At 41.3% G+C, this 19,630-nt stretch overlaps 1 protein-coding gene and 1 non-coding gene across 8 annotated transcripts; both read left to right on the forward strand.

The window, feature by feature from the left end:
• Positions 1 to 219: 219 nt before the first annotated feature.
• LOC129180914 (MYND-type zinc finger-containing chromatin reader ZMYND8-like) lies at positions 220 to 19,578 on the forward strand. 7 transcript variants are annotated; one of them, XM_054775288.1, is made up of 23 exons: positions 220 to 446; positions 2,086 to 2,306; positions 2,400 to 2,635; positions 4,749 to 4,784; positions 6,825 to 6,895; positions 7,228 to 7,391; positions 10,268 to 10,489; positions 10,902 to 11,015; positions 11,126 to 11,218; positions 11,299 to 11,386; positions 11,473 to 11,528; positions 11,630 to 11,707; positions 11,783 to 11,898; positions 11,981 to 12,456; positions 12,562 to 12,675; positions 12,753 to 12,902; positions 15,846 to 16,358; positions 16,426 to 16,854; positions 16,928 to 17,052; positions 17,133 to 17,213; positions 17,285 to 17,363; positions 17,491 to 17,730; positions 18,519 to 19,578. In XM_054775288.1, the coding sequence occupies exons 3-23, from the start codon at positions 2,622 to 2,624 to the stop codon at positions 18,719 to 18,721; spliced, it is 3,462 nt and encodes a 1,153-aa protein (XP_054631263.1). In that variant the 5' UTR covers positions 220 to 446; positions 2,086 to 2,306; positions 2,400 to 2,621; the 3' UTR covers positions 18,722 to 19,578. The 7 variants fall into 7 exon arrangements, with proteins under 7 accessions (XP_054631263.1, XP_054631282.1, XP_054631253.1 ...); XM_054775307.1 differs by having other exon boundaries at positions 10,346 to 10,489; positions 12,547 to 12,675; XM_054775278.1 differs by having other exon boundaries at positions 221 to 446; positions 12,547 to 12,675.
• trnak-cuu (transfer RNA lysine (anticodon CUU)) lies at positions 1,781 to 1,853 on the forward strand. The gene has a single exon. It is a non-coding gene; the product is annotated as a tRNA-Lys (tRNA).
• Positions 19,579 to 19,630: the final 52 nt, after the last annotated feature.

The raw sequence follows: 19,630 nt of genomic DNA on the forward strand, positions 1-19,630 counted from the left end.
TTACACACGATTGTTTGAGCAAAATAAAGACAGTGGTGCAAAATAACAAAACAAAAGAAAACAACAATGTATAAACATAATATCAACAATATGTACAACACAACAAAAACACAGATATTTCTGAAAATAAACAAAGAGAACTGGAAAATATCGACCTCATATCATCACGCCAGTGTAGTTGCCGAGCCTATTGTTAGTATCGATACAGTTGATATTTGGACTCGTCCCTCGACTCGAGGTGTCTCGACTCCGCCAACCGAGTGACCTCATTACCCGATAGGGCTAATTTAAACTTTGCATTTTCACCTCGCCGAGACCTGAAGAATATCCACAATGTTTTCATGTAATACCAGGAATCCAGGCCCCGTTACATTCATAATATTATTGTTATCTACTCACCACAAGTTTGGCCTAGGTAGCCGACGGACCGACTGTGCTGCTAACAGGTAACGGTACCCTGAATTTGTTAGTTTAAAGGAGTCTATCATATTTGGTATTTCCCTTTGAAATACTCAACGTAAGACTACCTTATGTTGCTGTTGCAAGACTAATGAGTTTTACTGGTTTAACATTATCCTTCTTGTTTAGGCCAATAGAGGTCAGTATGTGAAAAGCCAAACTTGAATCTCAAGTGAATATTTAAAGTAAATGTATTTATGTCTTTTGTTGGCGACATGTTGATGCATCAACGGCATTATACTGTAGCATATCGAGATGTTTATCACCTTGTAACAGTTCGTAGTTTTAGTTTTGGTACTGTTTTGGCCACCTGTGTCTGGAGCTCAATCTTGGTTGTGAGAGCCAATCACGTTTCCAGATGCTACAATGAAACAATAAACATGATTTGACCAATGGCTGATCTGCATTCTACCAGCTTCACCCACATTCTCCAACCATTTAAACGAAAAAAATGCACTTTTTTTTTTTTTACAATTTTGCCCATCATCCACAATCCTTGTGTGAGACATGAACACATGTCTTTCTCTTTTCTGTGTGTTCTAGAGATAAAAAAAAAAAAAACAGATAAAAAGAGGCAGCTCAATAACGCACGTAATGGGACACAACTATTCCGCCAACAAAGCCCGCCATTAAAGGAATGGTTGGGATTTTTTTACATGAAGTTGTATGACATCCCCATCACCAGTGTACTACAGCAACAGTGACTTAGCCCCCCAATTGGTCCCGTGAATCCATTTCTTGTCGGAGATCCGTGACGTCGAATGTAGTTCAGCTTAGTTGGGGCCATTTAAGTAAAGAGTTTGTCTTCCCAAAACAATATGCGTTCAAAAGAGTAATACATTTGCATCACAGAAATGCCTCCTCAAAAAAATCAGAACTCACAAAACGCTCTGCGTTATATTTGTCTCCCGCCGTATCCCCGCGCACTGTCGCCTGTGCATTCATGTGTATGTGATGAAGATGCTCACATCCTTCCGCTGTGGAACACATACGTAAACAAGATGGCCGCGGCGCTCTGTTGCTGTTAGCTGTCTCTTTTTATCTGTTTTGATATCTTAAGGCTTGTGGATTAGAGGCAAAATTCCACCAAAAAAGTGTAGTTTTCCTTTAAGAGGCGATATCTGTACCCAAACATAATGGTAAATGTGTGTGCACATTTGATGCAAAAGGTTTTGTCTGTTTCCTGTAAATTGGTTAATTGTGTTTTTTTTATACACTGTGAAATGTTTGTTGGATTTGTTTCAGATCAGCTACAATGGTCTTGTCATCACCAGGGTTAATGATTATCATTACCATGTTTACCAGAGCTGAATACTTATGTGCCCGGCTAGCTCAGTCGGTAGAGCATGAGACTCTTAATCTCAGGGTCGTGGGTTCGAGCCCCACGTTGGGCGTGTGTCTTTTTCATTTTCCAGCATTTTACAACAATTTAATTTGAATGCTTATGCATTGATTGGATGTTATATATATCATCATCAAGGTTTGTGTGGCAATGACTGACATAAAAAGAATATAATACACATTCCTTTTATTATTTTTGTTAGCTTAACTACTCAAACAGTTGTATGTTTATTATACAATGTATGTGCATGTTGTAACCATGTTGTGGCTGTATTTTTGTCATAGGTAAAAAGCTCCAGCCTGGCATTTCACTGCAACGGCCAGAAGGGAGGGCGGAGTTTAAACAAAGGCCTTCACCGTATAAAAAATTCAGGCTTCTTCAGAGAAGCCACGGTGTCGTGCTTCTGCCTCTACATGTGAGCATTCCTTCCTCTTAAGCCAAAAGACAGGACAACTTTCACCAGATTCCACTCACGGGGGCTTCAAAATACTGTTACTTGTGGTTTGTATGTCAAACACGTCCACATTATTCATGTTATATGGTGTTTTTAGTCCTAGCTGTCTGCTTATTTTCCTTCCTCTGTCTCTGATACTCACAGTGCTGCCCCTGCCTGCTCTGAACAAAGATAATTACTCAGGAAACGTTTCGGCCAATCAGCTTCGGCGTTGCATCTTGCCTGCGTGGAGGGCGACCAGTAAGGATCTGGCTAACAACACCAGGGCCTGATCGCCTTGCCTGAAGAGCGGAGCCTTCCCCGGCTGAGGGCTGAGAGTGTCCTCCATGTTTTATAAGTGTTGACATAACAGTGTGTCAGGCAGCCATGCATCCACAGAGGTAAGCTCTGTCTTTATATTCTATCTCACATCTCTCATAACAGCATGGCTTCCTTCTCGATGTTGTGGTGACTTTTGGTTTCATGATGAATGTGCACACATTGAAATCAGTTTAGTGTGCAGGAGGAGGAGGAGGAGGAGGAGCTGGGGCGGATTGGAGGCCTCGCCAGGCCTCTGTGCTCCACTGTGCTGAGGGTGGGGGGTTGGGTAACGACTCTCACCCTTGCTCTCTATCTGTGTCTCAGGGTCACATGGGTGCCCCTGACAAGCAGACTTCCATACAGAAGGCAAAGTGGACCATGGCAAATCCTTTTCCTTTTTTTATAATGCAAAGAAGTGTTAGATTTAAAAATGGCACCCACATCTCCTTCCCTTGTATAGCCTGGCAGAAAAGGAATGGGGGATGGGCAATGGAGGAGGAGGAGGGGAAGGGGGTTATTGTGTACCCTTTGTAAGTAGATTGGCTCTGTGTTGTTTTCCTGTAAGTAATGCCAGGCCAGGGAATAGACACACAGGGGAGCAGAAGTGCTTACAGTGAACGAAGAACAAAAGAAAGCATATAACACAATCAAATGTATCTTGCATGCACCATGTATGCTGGCATGAGGAAAAGTTCCTCACTCCATTTTTGTCAAATGATTCTTCACAAATCTTTGGTGACAAGCGGAACTCTGCCACGTATTCAGTTGTAAACTTCAAAAATAAGATAGACACAGGTGTGCTTGATCTAGAGTCACGGGCCTTGAGTTTACATTCCAAGGCAACGCCGACTACGCTGCACTATTGTGAAACTGCTTCCGCCTCGCTCTCTTATCCTCACACAGTGGCCATTTTGTGCTCAGAGAGCTCTCCTCGCTTGAGGTTTTAGTCCTTGTGCAGATCACACAACAACGGCTAAAATGTCTCAAACCTCTTTTAATGTGACTGCAAATGGACTTCTGGAAGTCTCTTGAGAGTTGTTGAGGACATTGTGACATGTAGTTGGTGGTCTGTTTGCTTTATCACTACTTTTCTGTGTTTATTATTGTCACACAAGATCAGCGGCAGGAGATATATTGTTTTAATAGAAAGAATGATGCAGTGGATGAATAAAAACACAGTGACATTAGCTGTGGGAGGCAAAGAAGAGATTATTTTTGTTTAATCAGATCAACATAGTACGGTAATTGTTTCCTTGTAGTTCCGGCGCACACACTGAAAAGCAGACTGTAACCTCCAATAATAAATAGGTACGAGCTACCAGATGACAATGTTGGACTGCTTTATATGTCTGCAGTATGTACTGTAGCATTATGATGTTGGCAACAAATCCTTGGAGTCCTATTTTCACTTGCGGGAGTATCAGCACAACCACTAAGAGATGCATGTCATCCACAAATAATCTTCCCAAAGGACGTTCAAAATCCCCTTTGATTTAAATTGTCATAATCAAGTAGGGCAGGTTACACTGAAGTGAATGAACTGTCTTACGCAAAGGGGAAAATCTCTGCATTGCAGCAAAAAATGCTTTTGAAGAGAACGAGGGGAGCCGGCGCACTGTGATCCATGTGGCATAACTCAGCCAACCAATAATGTTCCACCCTGTTGGCCCTCCAGCCAATTGCAGCTGTAGCCGAGGTTAAAGATTGACAATCAGTGGGAGAGCAGCAGCGAGAAGGGCCTTCTGGAAAATTCCACAGCCATTTTTGATTCAGCATTTATATAAAACTCAGGTCAATTCTTTCTTTTATATGCAATATTCAACAAATACTAGCTGCCTGCTTTGCTAATGACGTATTGTTTTGACACTACCGGACTTATTTTATTCACTCATTAAAATCAGATAGGTACAACTGCAAATGTCTCTCCATTGTACAATGATCACATTCTTTCGTCTGCATGTCGTTGTCAGTCTTGAGAATGCAGGAGACATTTGTTTTTGGAGGTTTTGTAATGCAGACTTAATAATCTCCCTGGGGTTCTGCGTTGCAGGGTGGTTGGATGTTTTCAGGTCATGATAGAAATCCCATGTGCTTCCCCTCTGCGCCCTTCCAGGCTGTTGTGCTGTTATTTTGAGATGGCACTTCTTCAGTATTATGCTTCTTTGACTTTAACAAATGTGTGTTGTGTTTTAGGAATCTGTCCAAGGCCCCGCGTCTTCAAAATGAAATGTAATGATTGCAAGTCTGCAGAATTCACAAGCAACAAGAAATGAGGAAGAATGTGTTTTTTAATAAGGCTCCTTATTTTGTTGGATATTCTTTTGTGTGTGTCTCCGTGAGTGATCCTGTTGTATTTTTGTATAATGCTGGATTGCAATCTCGACCGAGGTCCTCCTGCATGGATGTGCCACTGTCTGAGTGTGAGCCTAGGAGTGGGGGATGGGGGAGAGGGGGGAGGGGAGCAAGCTGTGGCCTCCATTTTCTGTGACGAGAGAACCCTGCTCGTCTCTCACAGGAGTGGAATGTAAAGGCTCTGAGTCAGGGTTGTTTCCGTTTTATCCATCAGGTATGACTTGCACAGAGGAATTCTGTCAGTGTCTTTTCCAACGTGCATCTGTGTGGAATTTATGCCAGTATCAGCTGAGGATTTATTCGCCTGCACATGTGATGGATCATAGCTCCTGATCTGACAATGCTCTTTGGATAACCACACGTTGTTACATCCTGCCTTCCTGGTTCTGTCAGGAATGTCTTACCATGGCTGTATAGGGAGCCTTTTCTTCAGCTGCTCTGAATTGCCAGGCGATGGCATATGCGCTCTCTTTTCAAGGCTTTGGTGTTATGTAGCAGAAGGACTTGGCTAACATTTTCATATTTTCATGTGGGCCTCGTTTGTTCACTCAGTCCGGAAGAGGAAGGCCCCGGAGGGGTTGGGGTGTGTGTGTATGAGACTGTTGGCGGGCTGAAACCAGATACCCATATGCCACGGTTTTAAAGAAACTGCTCAACCCTTGTCTGTCCTGTTTGAGGTGATGCAATTTTATCATGCTTCAAGTTTACAAGCTGTGAGCTAGAATGTCTGCAGGAAGAAAAGCCTGTAAGGACATCGTCCACAATTATTAGTTACTTTGATGGCCAGATAAACATTTCCAGGCTTTGGATCAAATTTGACTTCGTGTTTAAATAGTGTGGATTTAATGCATGATAGAATCTTCCTTACAATCTAGATTGGCAGTTCAGACACCCTAAAGCCTTTGATTGAGCCAAGTGAGACATTTGATCAACTGTGTGTGGAATGTGTTTTTTTAAGGTGGAGGAGGAAAATTCCTTTCTTTGCCGATAGAAGTGCAGAAAAGCTTATCTTGGAAAAGTGCTTGGCCTTTGGATTCTAGCCTGTAAACTCATCGTGCTGAGTAGTAGTAACCAGATAACTAGAGCTACCTTATGAACTCGTCAAGTGGGTGGCCTGCCAGAGGGTCATTTGGGTATGTTTTCATCTGTGGGCCCACAAATGAGGACAATAACCTTGGTGCAAAGCCCTTTAGAGTTAAAATTAACTTTTGCAGGAATGTGTGTGATGAACATGGTCACTCGAGGTCAGACTTTATAATGTTGCAGTAATATCAATTGTGGTCTTTTTTTTCTTATAAAAATGAGTTTGATGAATATTTGAGCCACAGATGGAGGGCCAGATGTATTTACAGATTCCCTGCCTTTTTTGTTGCCCAAGAATTGTCCCCAAGCCATTGGTAGCTCATTTGTCCGTCAGAGGCTTCACATGTTTAGTGGACCAGTTTCCTCCTGCTCTCGAGTAGCCAGCAGTCTATTATTTACATTAAAACAAAGATCAGTTGTACTAAATGCTGTCAACTATTATGTATTCTGAAGGATGGAATCACTGGGAAGGGCTGTCTAAAACTCTATGTTTTGCATTCTGTATGTGGACTTGTGCTTTGCAGATGGTGGAACGTTGTCATGGAGACTGTTGCCATTCCCTTTCCACACAAAGAACAAATCCCGTCTAGTTTCTTACTGGTGATATGCAAAGGATTAAAACCTGGTCCACATGGTCTCAGAAGTGTTGAAATTGAATGAATATAATAAGAATGGAAACCTGGCACGTCCCTATTGACAATTCCTCTGTGATCTGGGTGCCTTAGGTGGTGGTCCATGGTTTACTGTTAATGCCACTGTTTTTGAGCACCCTTTCTGACTTTGTGTTTGTGTGTCTTCATGTGTCTCCGGCTGTGCTTGCTTGGTGCTCTTTAGTCTGGCTGAGGAGGAGATAAAGACGGAGTCGGATGTGGTAGAAGGGATGGATACACCTGTACGATCTAAAGGTATGTCTCAAGGGTCACTAAGAACCTTGTAGAATCCGAGTCCAACTGTCTACATAAAGTCTAGGTTGTTAAGATGGCACACTCAAAGAATGTGTTTAAAATGGCCATAAATATGAGTTACTGCCAATATTTGACTATTTGAATATTTGTTATACACAACAATGCAAATACAATGATGTGAATGGTATCTGGATTGGTTATATCCTCATCAATGTTTTCAAGAAGTAGAGTTAAAGTTAAATGTTAAGTTAAAGTTTAATGAATGGCACGCCAGTCTTTCGCGTGACACCAGCCATGCCGCCTGTGTGATTTCTTTGCATCTCCGCATTTAGCTCCTGATGCATCAGGGTCAGCAGAACGCTCCCTGGCACCGCAGAAGAGGAGGGTGTCCAGTCCCACCCACTCCTCCAATGGACACTCTCCGTCAGACACCTCCCCCAGCCCACTCAAGAAAAAGAAGAAGCCAGGGGCCATGAACTCTAACAACAAAGACCAGGTAAGACCAGATAAGGGGACCCCAGTTCCCCCCCCCCAGTCCTCAGGTAGAATCATAGTGCCTGCTGGTTTTACAAATCATTATACAACCAGCTTAAACCTGGACACAATGTATAGTATGTGTGTGACCTGTTGTGACACTGGATTTATTTTGGGGTGATTGCATGGCCAATACAGAGTGGTTTTCTTTATATACAGAACATTTTGCATCAACAGTATGTGTCGCTAAGGCTTTTGACATGTGACATCAACTTTGGCACAGTCTCCTCCATTTATAGTTAATTAGTGTTGTAGTCACGTTTGACCCCAGTATTTTTTGTACACACCAATTGTAGGGGTATTAAGTATGTATTGCATGTTGTAAAACAGGGACTGTCAACTGGTTTCACCCTAGGCCCATGAACACACTTTTATAGTTAGTAAAACCAAGCAAGTAAAATTTTCCAAAAATAGCGTTCAAACACACATGTATGTTATCTTCTTGCACATAAATACAGGTGGTCCTCGTTTTATGACGTTCCTTGAGGTATGAGGTTTTGTGGATACAAACGCCCCCACCCCCATAAATTAATTAAAAATGTTTTGGTTCATAAATACGAGACTCGCTCAAGAACCAGAAGAATACAGTATATACTTCACACGCAGCTACTGTACACTGAGGAAGGATAACATCGCTTTTTAGTTAACTTTTTTCGCTTTATTATGTGTCCCAAGCGTAATGCAGGCACTTCTGGTGGCTGTGTGCCAAAGAAAAGGAAATCCATCACTATGGAAGTGAAATTGAACATCATAAAAAGCTCATAGGAAGGAGAAACGTAAATAATAAAGATCGGAAAAGATAAAGATCGTATCCTTGAGCATGTTAAAGGATCTGCTCTTATGAAAGCGACAGTAATAACGAAGCAGCGTAGTGGTCTCATTATTGAGTGGGAAAGGTTGGTATTGCTTTGGCTGGAAGCTCAAAATCAACGCTGTATCCCAGTGAGCTTTATGTTGATTCAGGAGAAGGCCAAAAGATTGTTTGAAACCTCGAAAAGTAAAAAGGGGGAAGGGAGTGAAAGTGTAGTGACCGCAAACCTCTTTGGGAACGCTTCGGTGCATATGCATGTGGCACGTCCCCATGCATGCATTCGTGTCATCCGAAGGACAATTCCCACTCAATTTAATTCGCAATTGTGGAAAATATTGACATTTTCCCTTTAAATCTATCAATCAACATACACCATTGATGGTAACATGATAGCTAGTGGTGTTCTTCTTATATTAAAAAAAACAATGCAATCCTAAGCCAGTTGCAAATAGTCTCTTTAAGTATTAATTTACATATGAATCCCGATGTCCACAAAAGTTGCAGTGCATCGTAGGAATGGAACTCGTTCGTAACCTGTGGACCACCTGTAAAAGTAGTGATTGGCCTGTGATTTTTATTTAGGCTTCTCCATCTTGCTTTTAGACATCAGCACAAAATTGTAGTAAAATCAGTCAGACTCTAGACTTAAACATGCAGTCCAACTACAGATGTGTGATCAATCTTATTACTAGGGATGCTCCGATCAGGGTTTTATGCTGCCGATTCCGTTACTGATCATCCAGGACTGAATTCGCCCGATACCGATCACATGGATTAATTATACACTTTTCAGTTTATTTATGATGAGTGCTGTTGTCCACGGGTACCGTATAAAGGGGAAAAGTCAGGACAATTCCAAAGTCCCTTGACTCCCAGGGGACCCAAAAATAGGTAATTACTAATAAAATAAGTAATTAATGAATAAAGGGGGGTACAACGTGATTTTTTTTCATGGGACACAGAATTCCTGGCTGCACCCCTGCTAGTGGCTATATGATACGAAAATAAGAACCATAAAATGACCTCAATTTAGACAAAAACATATTTGACTTTTTCAAGAAAACATATATAATTCGTGAAACTTAGAGGATGAGATGCCTTCTTTTAGGAGGCTTTGGGTGTGACAGTACATTGGTTGAGCTCTAGCAGGACTTCTAGGTAAGTGAGAGAGCACTTGTCGAACCTGGTGTTTTCTACCGCTGAGAAAGGCTGGTTATCTCGTCTGATGGATTAAATTATTGTTCGTCTTATTTGCTTAGCCTTCTGACTGTCACACACATTCGGGTGAGTGTTGTCCAATGGCTGCGTTAGCTGCCGTTTGACTGATGATCACACCGTGAGCCTTGAAAACTCACCATACTCTGTCAAGTGTTTGTTCTTCAAATGCCGTATTAAATTAAAGTTTTTTAACGTGCTACCCACGCAAGATAGTTTTCGTAGCATGTGTTGTTAGTTAAGTTCCACACGGCAGACATGATTGTTTTTGCTTTGGCACGCCTGCGCACTGTGAAGAAAAGTGTGGGGGGGGGGGGGGGGGGGGGGGGGGGGGACGCTGCTCAAGACATTAGTTAGGGTAAGACATTAAATACACGCGGGAATCACTTCAGGCTGCAATAGTACTTCCTGCAGGTGATCCGCTTTTATGATCGGAGGCATTTATCTGTATATGCTGATCACATGATTTTTCACATAAATCGTCCCATACAGAATGATCGGTCAAATGTAATATGGCATTGGATGTCATAAATTATGGTTTCACCCAAACAAAAATGCCATTTACTAAAGTCAAAAGATACACAGTCATGCTTACAGAGCTCAAACCTTAAACCAGTTAAACCAGTTGTCTGTCACAGTTGAAATTGTCACATGATCTGACATTGAGATTAGTTGCTTGAGTGGTTATTTTCTGTCCTTGCTTACCAGGCTTACCCCACTGTATTCCTGCCTTGTTTTTGTTGCACTGCACCTTTTTGTGTTCCTGCGTGTTTTTGAAACCTGCCCCCCTTTTTCTCTTGCCTGCATTTCAGTCAGAGCTAAGACATGGTCCCTTTTACTATATGAAGCAGCCAGCACTCACCACAGACCCTGTTGATGTTGTACCGCAGGACGGGAGGAATGATTTCTACTGCTGGCTGTGCCACCGCGAGGGCCAGGTGCTCTGCTGTGAGCTCTGCCCCAGGGTGTACCACGCCAAGTGTCTCAAACTACCAGCTGAGCCTGAGGGCGACTGGTTCTGTCCCGAGTGTGAGGTATCTCAGTGAATACATGTTAGATCAACTGACTGTGGGATTTAAAATAGGGATGCAGCAACTGGGAAAAAAAAGCAGTTCCAATACAATGTGCTTTTGTAAGGTGTCCTATATTCCAGTTCCATTATCTGATCAATATCCTACAAGTATTGTATTGCTGACTCTCTAATTTAAAGCCCAGTGAAATGAATGTAATTGTCACAAATAGCGGATAAATTCATTTGTCTGTTACTTCAATAGTTTTGTTTCCTTACAGTAGTTTTTAAAAACCGAGCCCCTCACTTTGGACATGAGACATTTTGTACAGGAAACAAACTGTAGATTATTAAAAATCTCCAAAACTATTGATGATTTGTGATCGTCTTTGCCCATTAATTGTCAATCATTAATTAAATGTTTCTTCTTCTTGCAGAAAATAACAGTTGCTGAATGCATTGAAACACAGAGCAAAGCAATGACAATGCTTAACATAGACCATCTCTCTTACTTGCTCAAATTTGCACTCCAAAAGATTAAACAGCCTGGGGTAAGGCATGCTGTCAAAATGTTATTATAACTGCAGTGAAATGAAATAATGCATTGAAACCCTGTCTGATGTATCCATTTCTTTTCTCCTTATTTGTTCAAACCGAGCAGACTGAGCCTTTTCAGAAGCCTGTGTCTTTGGAACAGCACCCTGACTATGCTGAGTACATTTTTCACCCCATGGACTTGTCTACTCTAGAGAAGGTAGTTTTATTTTCAGATGAAAAGTTTTCAGCATGTATGAAATGGAATTCCAACAGGATGTTTCCCCCTTTTTCCAACAGAATATCAAAAAGAAAATGTATGGCTGCACTGAAGCCTTTCTGGCTGACATGAAGTGGATCTTACACAACTGCATAATATATAATGGAGGTAGACCACTGACATGTCTTAACAATTAGTCTTGTCTGTCAGTTAAGATACGAAAATCAGTGCTCGTTCTTATGAATTAATTCCAGGTAACCACAAATTAACAGCAACTGCAAAAGTCATTGTCAAGATATGTGAGCATGAGGTAAATATGCTTTATTTATGTATTATTACTGATATACTTGACTCATTATTGCTTGTAGTTTATTAGTAATGTTTGGCTTTTATTGTGCTTTCCTTTTTTAGATGAATGAGATAGAAGTATGTCCTGAGTGCTACCTGTCGTCCTGCCAAAAAAGGGACAATTGGTTCTGTGAGCCATGTGTACGTTAACAGCATGATTTTAAGTACAATAATGATGTGCTTGTTTTTAGATTTTTTTTTTTTGTCACCAAATAGAGTCAGCCTCACACACTGGTCTGGGCTAAACTGAAAGGCTTCCCCTTCTGGCCAGCAAAAGCACTTCGTGAAAAGGATGGGCAGGTAGATGCACGGTTCTTTGGACAACATGACAGGTGAGTTAAACGACTGAGAGTAGTAGAGTGCTTGTATTTGGGCTGGTACATTCATATTATTTGTGCTTCACTTTCTTTGTAGAGCTTGGGTCCCCATCAATAACTGCTACCTCATGTCCAAAGAGATCCCTTTCTCCGTGAAAAAGACAAAGAGCATTTTCAACAGTGCCATGCAAGAAATGGAGGTTTATGTGGAAAATGTTAGAAAGAAATTTGGAGTTTTCAACTATGCACCATTCCGAACTCCCTACACACCCAACAACCAGCTTCAAATGCTGCTGGACCCTGCCAACCCTAGTGCTGGCACTGTAAAAACAGAGAAGCCTGATAAACTTCGCTTTAACTTTGATATAACTGCATCTCCAAAGATGGTTCTTGGCAAGAGTTCCACACCTAGTAGTATGTGTCGGAGGGTGTCTATGACAGACATGCCTCGTTCCCCGATGAGCACTAATTCTTCAGTTCACACGGGGTCTGATGGAGAGCAGGATATGGAAAAAGCCAGTCGAAATTTGGCATTCCACTATAGCACTGGAGAGGAATCTATGGACTATACTGGCAAGTCATATCCTGTTTGGCTCCACATTTTATATTTTAAATTAATACATAATAGGATTGTATAAACATACACTTGGTTGTAATTTACAGCATCTCCTGTCTCAGGGAAGGTTGGTCCAGCAGGCAGCTTGACAGGCAGCCCAAAGCCTCTCAACCCTGGAGTGGTACCCAAGCAGGAGAGGCCTGCATCCACAGGAGGCATTCTCAACCTCAACCTCGGTCAGCACCCTAAACATCTACACTATGTCACAAATACTCATACTCATGCCAGATGTAAACTTTTTTTTTTCGCTCAGATCGAGTAAAAGCTGAGATGGACCTGAAAGAGCTGAGTGAAACTGTGCAGCAGCAACAGCAGCAACAAGTGGTGTCAGCCAGCCTCCCCACCCCAAAGAGACCCATCAGGAGTCTTGACAAGACTATTGAAAGCTGCAAGGCTCAGCTTGGTAATTATAATTAATTAATTAATTATAATTAATTGTTCAAAGCAACAGTATGTAGTAGTATCATGGAACAATAACCCCTTAAACGTAATTTGGATGGTACGCTGGTACAATTGCGTCACTGGATGACCTACTTTAGTGGTGACTAGTCAGGATACCTGTCATGTGTTCGCAATAGTGTTGGTGCTAACACTCAGGTTTCTCATTTATAAAGGTAGCATGTGCACAAAACAGGGCCTGACTGTTGTGTAAGCCACTTTTTACACCAATGTTGGGATTTATAAAAACAGCTTCGTACCTGCGCGTGTACCTGCATGCAAACTTTAGAGATGGCGTACACACATTTTGGCCGGCAGTGAGAACTGGAGAATGAAATGGTGACGTGATGAAGCCAGGTGATTCACACACATTAATTTCTACTTTGTATCGATGTCATTGATCTGCTTCATCACAAAAATAGTTGTGTTATTTGTGCTCTTACAAAATCAACCACTTTTATTTGTAGTTACATGTACATCAGTTTTCATGCAAAGTTTGTGCTTATTGTACCATACCTAGACCATTTTTGTTACCATTTTAAAAGATAGAACCCAACTTATGTTAAACAGAACAGAATAGATTGTACAAAAAAATGTTTTTCACAAACTGCATAAAAATTGTTTACATTTTTCCTTCGGCTCTAATGAAAAACTACACACAAAAGCAGTCTTACAGAAGCAATGAAGACTTTCATGTTGTTGTTACGATAGGCTATACATTCAATGGTTTTCAGCTAAACATTGACAAATTGCTATCATTAGCTGACAACGAACTTAACTGAGCGGCAGGTAGAGCAGGTTGTCCAGAAACTGCAAGGTTGGTGGTTCGTACCCCGCTTCCTCCATCCCTGTCCCTGTGGTTGTGTCCTTGGGCAAGACACTTCAACCACCCAGTGCTGCCCATGCTGGTGTATAAATGTGAATAAATGTTTGGTAGTGGTCAGAGAGGCCTTGGGCAGCGTGAATCACGTTTCCTTCAGTCTACTTTAAAAACAGATGTAGTTTACCACCACCAGTATGTGACTGTGGAGTGAATGAATAATGAGGTTCACAATGAGGTGCTTTGGGTACTTTGTAAAAAGGTATAAGAGCTATATAAATCCCGTCCATTATTATTACAGTATTACAAGGGCCATGCATGTATTACATTGGTGTAGCTTACATACTCAAAGCAGGAAGTGGCGGAATATACTGTAATGCTTGCAGCACGTTCGAATGTTGCCGCCCTCGAGGCAGCTGGAGGAACCCGCTGCATACAGTCCCTTTAAATAGATTAATCCATCAGATTACATCAAATTACATTAACATTAAATGTGTACAGAGCAAATTGTCAATATTTTATTCACTGCAAATAATCTTGTTACTATCAGTCCTGGTCATTATGCAATGGAAAATCAACATATCAAAACAGACTTAAAAAAAAAGACAGTATCAAATGTTCATGTTCAAACTGATGACTAGGTTATTTTTAGTGATACGCCAGGGAATTAATGTGATCTGTGCAACCTCTTAAAGTCATTTTAGGAGTAATATCACTGTGAAGCAGAATTCACCAAGCGTTGGATTGTTCGTCCACTAATAGGGAACATGAGCTGGGTTTAGACGTTGTGAGACAGGTTAGTTTTACCCTACTGATGATGTGCTGTTGCAGTAGTGATCCTGCTGTATTTTTGTAATTTTTCAGATAACTGCGGTGACTACCAAACAAAATGTACTCTAGAACTCTCCACCTCACCCATAATCACCTCAATTTCTGTGCTGGTAAATATTTGTTGGTCATTTTTTTCACTCACTGTAATTCCCGGTGAAGTGTCATTGATCAGAAACACAATTGATAGGCATTTTCTTTCATGAAGTGCTTAGCATTGACCCTTTGTGGTTGAAAGTGGCGATATCAGGCGGACCCATGCTGCGTACATTTAAGCTTGGGTTATGCTTGACGCATGTACGTGCGGCGTGGAAATGAGATGTGCGGAATCAGGCAGAGACAACTTTTGCAGCATTTATAGTCAGTGCATCATGTCCCCGCTGTTAGCCCATATTTTCCCAGATGATGGGGGCAGTGTAGAGCGTCTACGGCATTTGTACAACAATACAACATAGTAGAAGTAGGAAGCGTTGTTTACAACACGGTGACGAGCATGATCTTAAACGTTTCTCTGTGTTTGATAAAGGACAATAGCCAACCAATCTCAGAATCGTTGGGGCATTTTTGCCTTCACATATTGGTCTCTTAAATTTGTCCAACTTTTTTTTTTTACTGCCTCCTCGTCTCTTCCAAGAGTGGCAGCAATTTGTCTCCAATAATTGATGACAATCTGTTGATTGCGGTGATTCTTATGAGCCGAATTATAAAGATGTCTCTATTTTCGAATCTCCGCGACCAGGGGCACTTGCTTGTCCGCCATGTTTTTCCACGCGGGACCGCATAGTTAGAAAATTTCCTTGGTGCGCGGTACGGAAAATTAGGGCTGCGTGGACGTCGCGCGGAGGGGTGTGGTTGCAAAAGTGATGTAATTTGTTCGCGTGGAGCCGTGCGGACCTCCTGGATAAGTCAAGCATAAACCAAGCTTCACAGATGCATTGTGATTCTTAAAAGAAAGATTGGCAGGCATGCGTACGCTCGTTTTCATGAGTTCATAAGTGTGTACACAAAGATTTGGTAAGAATCCTACATGCATATTTTTAAATAAAAGACCTCTGAGCTGTATGTAGTGCTTGTACTGTATGTAGTGTATTTCAATAGCTTGTAAGTCAGTGAATGATTTTGCCAATGTCCGGCCAATGTCTATATCTCAAACTTTAGGGGAAGCTTCCAAGCAAAAAAACATCGTTAGTGTTGCTTTTAATATTTTAGTATGTTTCAAAGACTATTTATTTGTAACATTTATCCTTTATCCTCATGCAGGAATAGATGAGATTTCCGAAGATGTATATAAAGGTGTGGACCATAGTGACACAGAGGACTCTGATAAATCTGACTCGAGTGATAGTGAGTATATCAGTGATGAGGAACACAAGCCAAATAGCTCCAGCAAGGATGATAAGGTTAAAGTGGACCGAAAGAGGCCCAGAGCAAGTACAGCAGAAGCAGAGACTAAGGATGCAGTTGCAGTGATGGGGGACAAATCCACCCCTGAACCCCATACAAAAGAAAAGCAGGACAGCAATGGGGCAGAAGAAGCCCTCAAAGAGAAGCCTAAAGCGACCAATTCTCAGCCCCTCACTGACAAGCCCAAGACCCCAGAGGAGGGTAGAATACCTGCTGCCACATCAGTGACCGAGCAAGACTCTGATTCTGAAAGAGAGCTGGTGATTGACCTTGGGGATGAAGGAGGTCGTGACTCTAAGAGGTCAAGAAAAGACGTGGGAGCCTCTTCTGCCAAAACCTTCAAAGAGTCCAGTGCAGCCAAATTGGAGGGTAAGATATTATATATGATTTTCCCGTGATTCTGATGTGGCAATACATAATGTTTGCTACTTTCTAGGTAAGTTACCCAATTCTGCTGCATCAGCTCCTCTTGCCACTTCCACCTCAAAAGACAGCTTGCAGCCTTCTTCAGCTGCTGTCAACAATAATTCCTTCACAGCAACTGGCCAGCCGAGTTCTGGTTCAGTTACGAGCAGCACTTCCAGCGCTCCCTCCACCTCAGTTGCATCAACCTCACCTGTACCTCCAGCAATCAAGAAGCAGCGCCCTCTATTGCCCAAAGAAACTGCCCAGGCTGTGCAGCGAGCAGTCGTTTGGAATCCCACTAAATTGCAGAATTCCTCTCAGAAGTGTCATGTACAGAAACAGCAACATGCAGAGCAGTCACCTGTGCAGTCACAAGGCCAGACGCAGGTGCAGACACAGGCTCAGCTTCAGACGAATTCTTCCTCAAGTACCCGCTACCAGACCAGACAAGCAGCCAAAGGTTTCATATATTTTTTGATATTTTTATATATTTTGAATATATCTAAATTTTATTTCCATCTAATCCCCTCTAGTCCAACAAAAAGACTCAACTCAGAGTACTTCAGCTTCAAGTAGCTCTTCTTTCATGTCAGGAGACTTCCCGATACCTACTGCTTCTGCAGATGTAGCTGCAGATATAGCCAAATACACAAACAAAGTAAGTGTCAAATAGCTTTATAAGTTTCTATCATGTCTTAAGATGAAAGTCATTGACATGTTTTTGGCAAACCCTCTCAGATTATGGACACAATAAAAGGGACAATGACTGAAATCTACAATGACCTATCCAAAAGCACGTCGGGAAATACAATTGCAGAGGTAAATCTTTTAGTGATTGCCTTTGGTGATACCTTACATGAGTTGCTGTAACCTGTTTTGTCTTTCCAAAGATTCGAAGGCTGAGAATAGAGATTGAGAAACTTCAGTGGCTCCATCAACAAGAGTTGTCCGAGATGAAGCACAACCTGGGTATGTTTCCCACATTGAAGACAAAAGAAATCTCAATACTTTCTTGTATTTTGGGCTAAGAGTTAATTTTTCATTCTTGAAAGAGTGAAAAACAATATGTCCTTGTTGTTATGTCATGTTCACATAGAACTGACAATGGCAGAGATGAGGCAAAGTCTGGAGCAGGAGAGAGAGAGGCTGGTGGCAGAGGTGAAAAAGCAAATGGAGGTGGAAAAGCAGCAGGCTGTGGATGAGACCAAAAAGAAGCAGTGGTGTGCCAACTGTAGGAAGGAGGCCATCTTCTATTGTTGCTGGAACACCAGCTACTGTGATTACCCTTGCCAGCAAGCCCACTGGCCAGAACACATGAAGTCCTGCACACAGTCAGGTAAAAAGCTCACTGTGCTGTCTCCTTTTCATTTACTGTTATTCATGATTAGTTGCAAAGTTCATTTTGTTTATCCTGTGTGTCTCTTCCTGTGATGGGTTTGGCAAGTCATTTGAGTCATTTTTGAAGATGTAAAAGAAGCAACAGAACAATACCCTGGTATTATTTCTAAAAGTGAATGCCCTCTCGCTTCAGTATCATATATTTTTCTTTCCTGTGTTGGGTGAAGAAACCATCAACGTTATATGACAATCGGAATCGTCTTTATTGGCCCAGTATGCTTACACAAACAAGGAATTTAACTTTGGTTAAATTAGCTTTCACTGTTCATAAACACAAACACGTTATGAAAAAGTAATATATCTATGATATATTCTATTAATTAGCACTGATAAGCTCCACAAAGACAATTTAGTAATTAATATTGTCACAATTTAATTGCATACCTTTTTAAATGCATTGAGCATTTCCCTCATTTAAACTCGTTTTTTTTTTTTTTGTACTCATACCAATTGCATGCACAATGTTCTTACCGGCGTAGAAAAACAAAGGCAGCTCCAACATTCTTCAACTCTATCTTTTGCACCTCCCTAGTTTTATTAGCAGCCATGAAGTATGAACAAGCATCACTTTATACTGTATCCCACCACTCTTATCTCAAGGAGCCATCAGAGACGCGCTATTTTGTTTTTCATAATGCATCAGCATGTTAAGTGTAGTAACATTAAGTAATCTTTTATGGACTCAAACCAAAGCAGATATTGATTGTTGTGTTTTTTTTCCCCCAGCTACAGCTTCACAACAGGAACCAGAGGTGGAGCCCAACATAGACCCTTCAGTGAAATCATCAGGTCATTCCCCTGCCACACAAACTCTGCCTGCAGCAGCAGCGGCAGGAACACCATCGTTATCCTCATCCATATCAGACAAAAGCAACTCTCCCACATATATTGACAAGAGCAAGGACAGTACTGGGGTTACTGTGACATAACTGTTACACTACATTGTGGCATGCATTGGAAGGCTGTTGTGGTCTTTGCCGTGTCACATTTCAAGCTTCACTGCCTGTGCTCTGTGACAATTCACTTTATTATTTCCATTCCGAAATGCTTGGTGGACATTTTTGTTGTTTTGTGTGTTTTTGTGGCTTCATCATGTGAATAGTGAATATTCCGTCTTAAGAAAACAAATGTGAGTTTGTATGTTTCCATACTATAGTCTTGTCTCATGTTATGTCTAAACTACGTAGATTGTATCAAACAACAGCATATTTGCTACACTAAGATGTTGATTGCTGCTCTCAAATACCAGGCTGTACTTTTTGTTAATGGTTCTTCATACAATGAGAGAAAGGTTTAAACAGCCATGAACAAGTGATTCTCATGTATCATGGTGCCATCAGAAGTATTCTGGATTTTTCAAATGCCTTTATTCACTCACCCTTTCCATGTCAATGGTGGTTTACACCGGTTTGTTTGTCATCCCACATTGTAGGCCTAAGTGAAAAGGCCTTTGATTTATTAAAAAGATCTAAAACATTTAACTGTACAAAGTTTTTTATAATAAGATACACGAACAATATTTATTGTTATATGTTTTTATATGTTTTGAGAAAATCACATGTCAATGTGTCTAAAATTTATTTGACAATAAATTACTCATGAATGTCAGTACTGGGCAAAGTCTGTTTTACTGTGTTTCCAAAGGTGATGTAAATTCTGGTTCGACTGAAACTGTGTAGACATAAACAGAAAAAAAATGTTTGGCTGGTAGTTATTACAAGTGAGCATGTCTGATTATCGCTTGTCTCGTTCTTGTTTACATATTGTAAATACAATAAATTGACTTGTGAAGAAAATCAAAATCTTCTGGCTATTTTGTTGTTTGGCTTGTTTGGTTT

The sequence above is a fragment of the Dunckerocampus dactyliophorus genome, chromosome 1, assembly GCF_027744805.1.
Source record: "Dunckerocampus dactyliophorus isolate RoL2022-P2 chromosome 1, RoL_Ddac_1.1, whole genome shotgun sequence".
Taxonomy (NCBI): Eukaryota; Metazoa; Chordata; class Actinopteri; order Syngnathiformes; family Syngnathidae; genus Dunckerocampus; species Dunckerocampus dactyliophorus.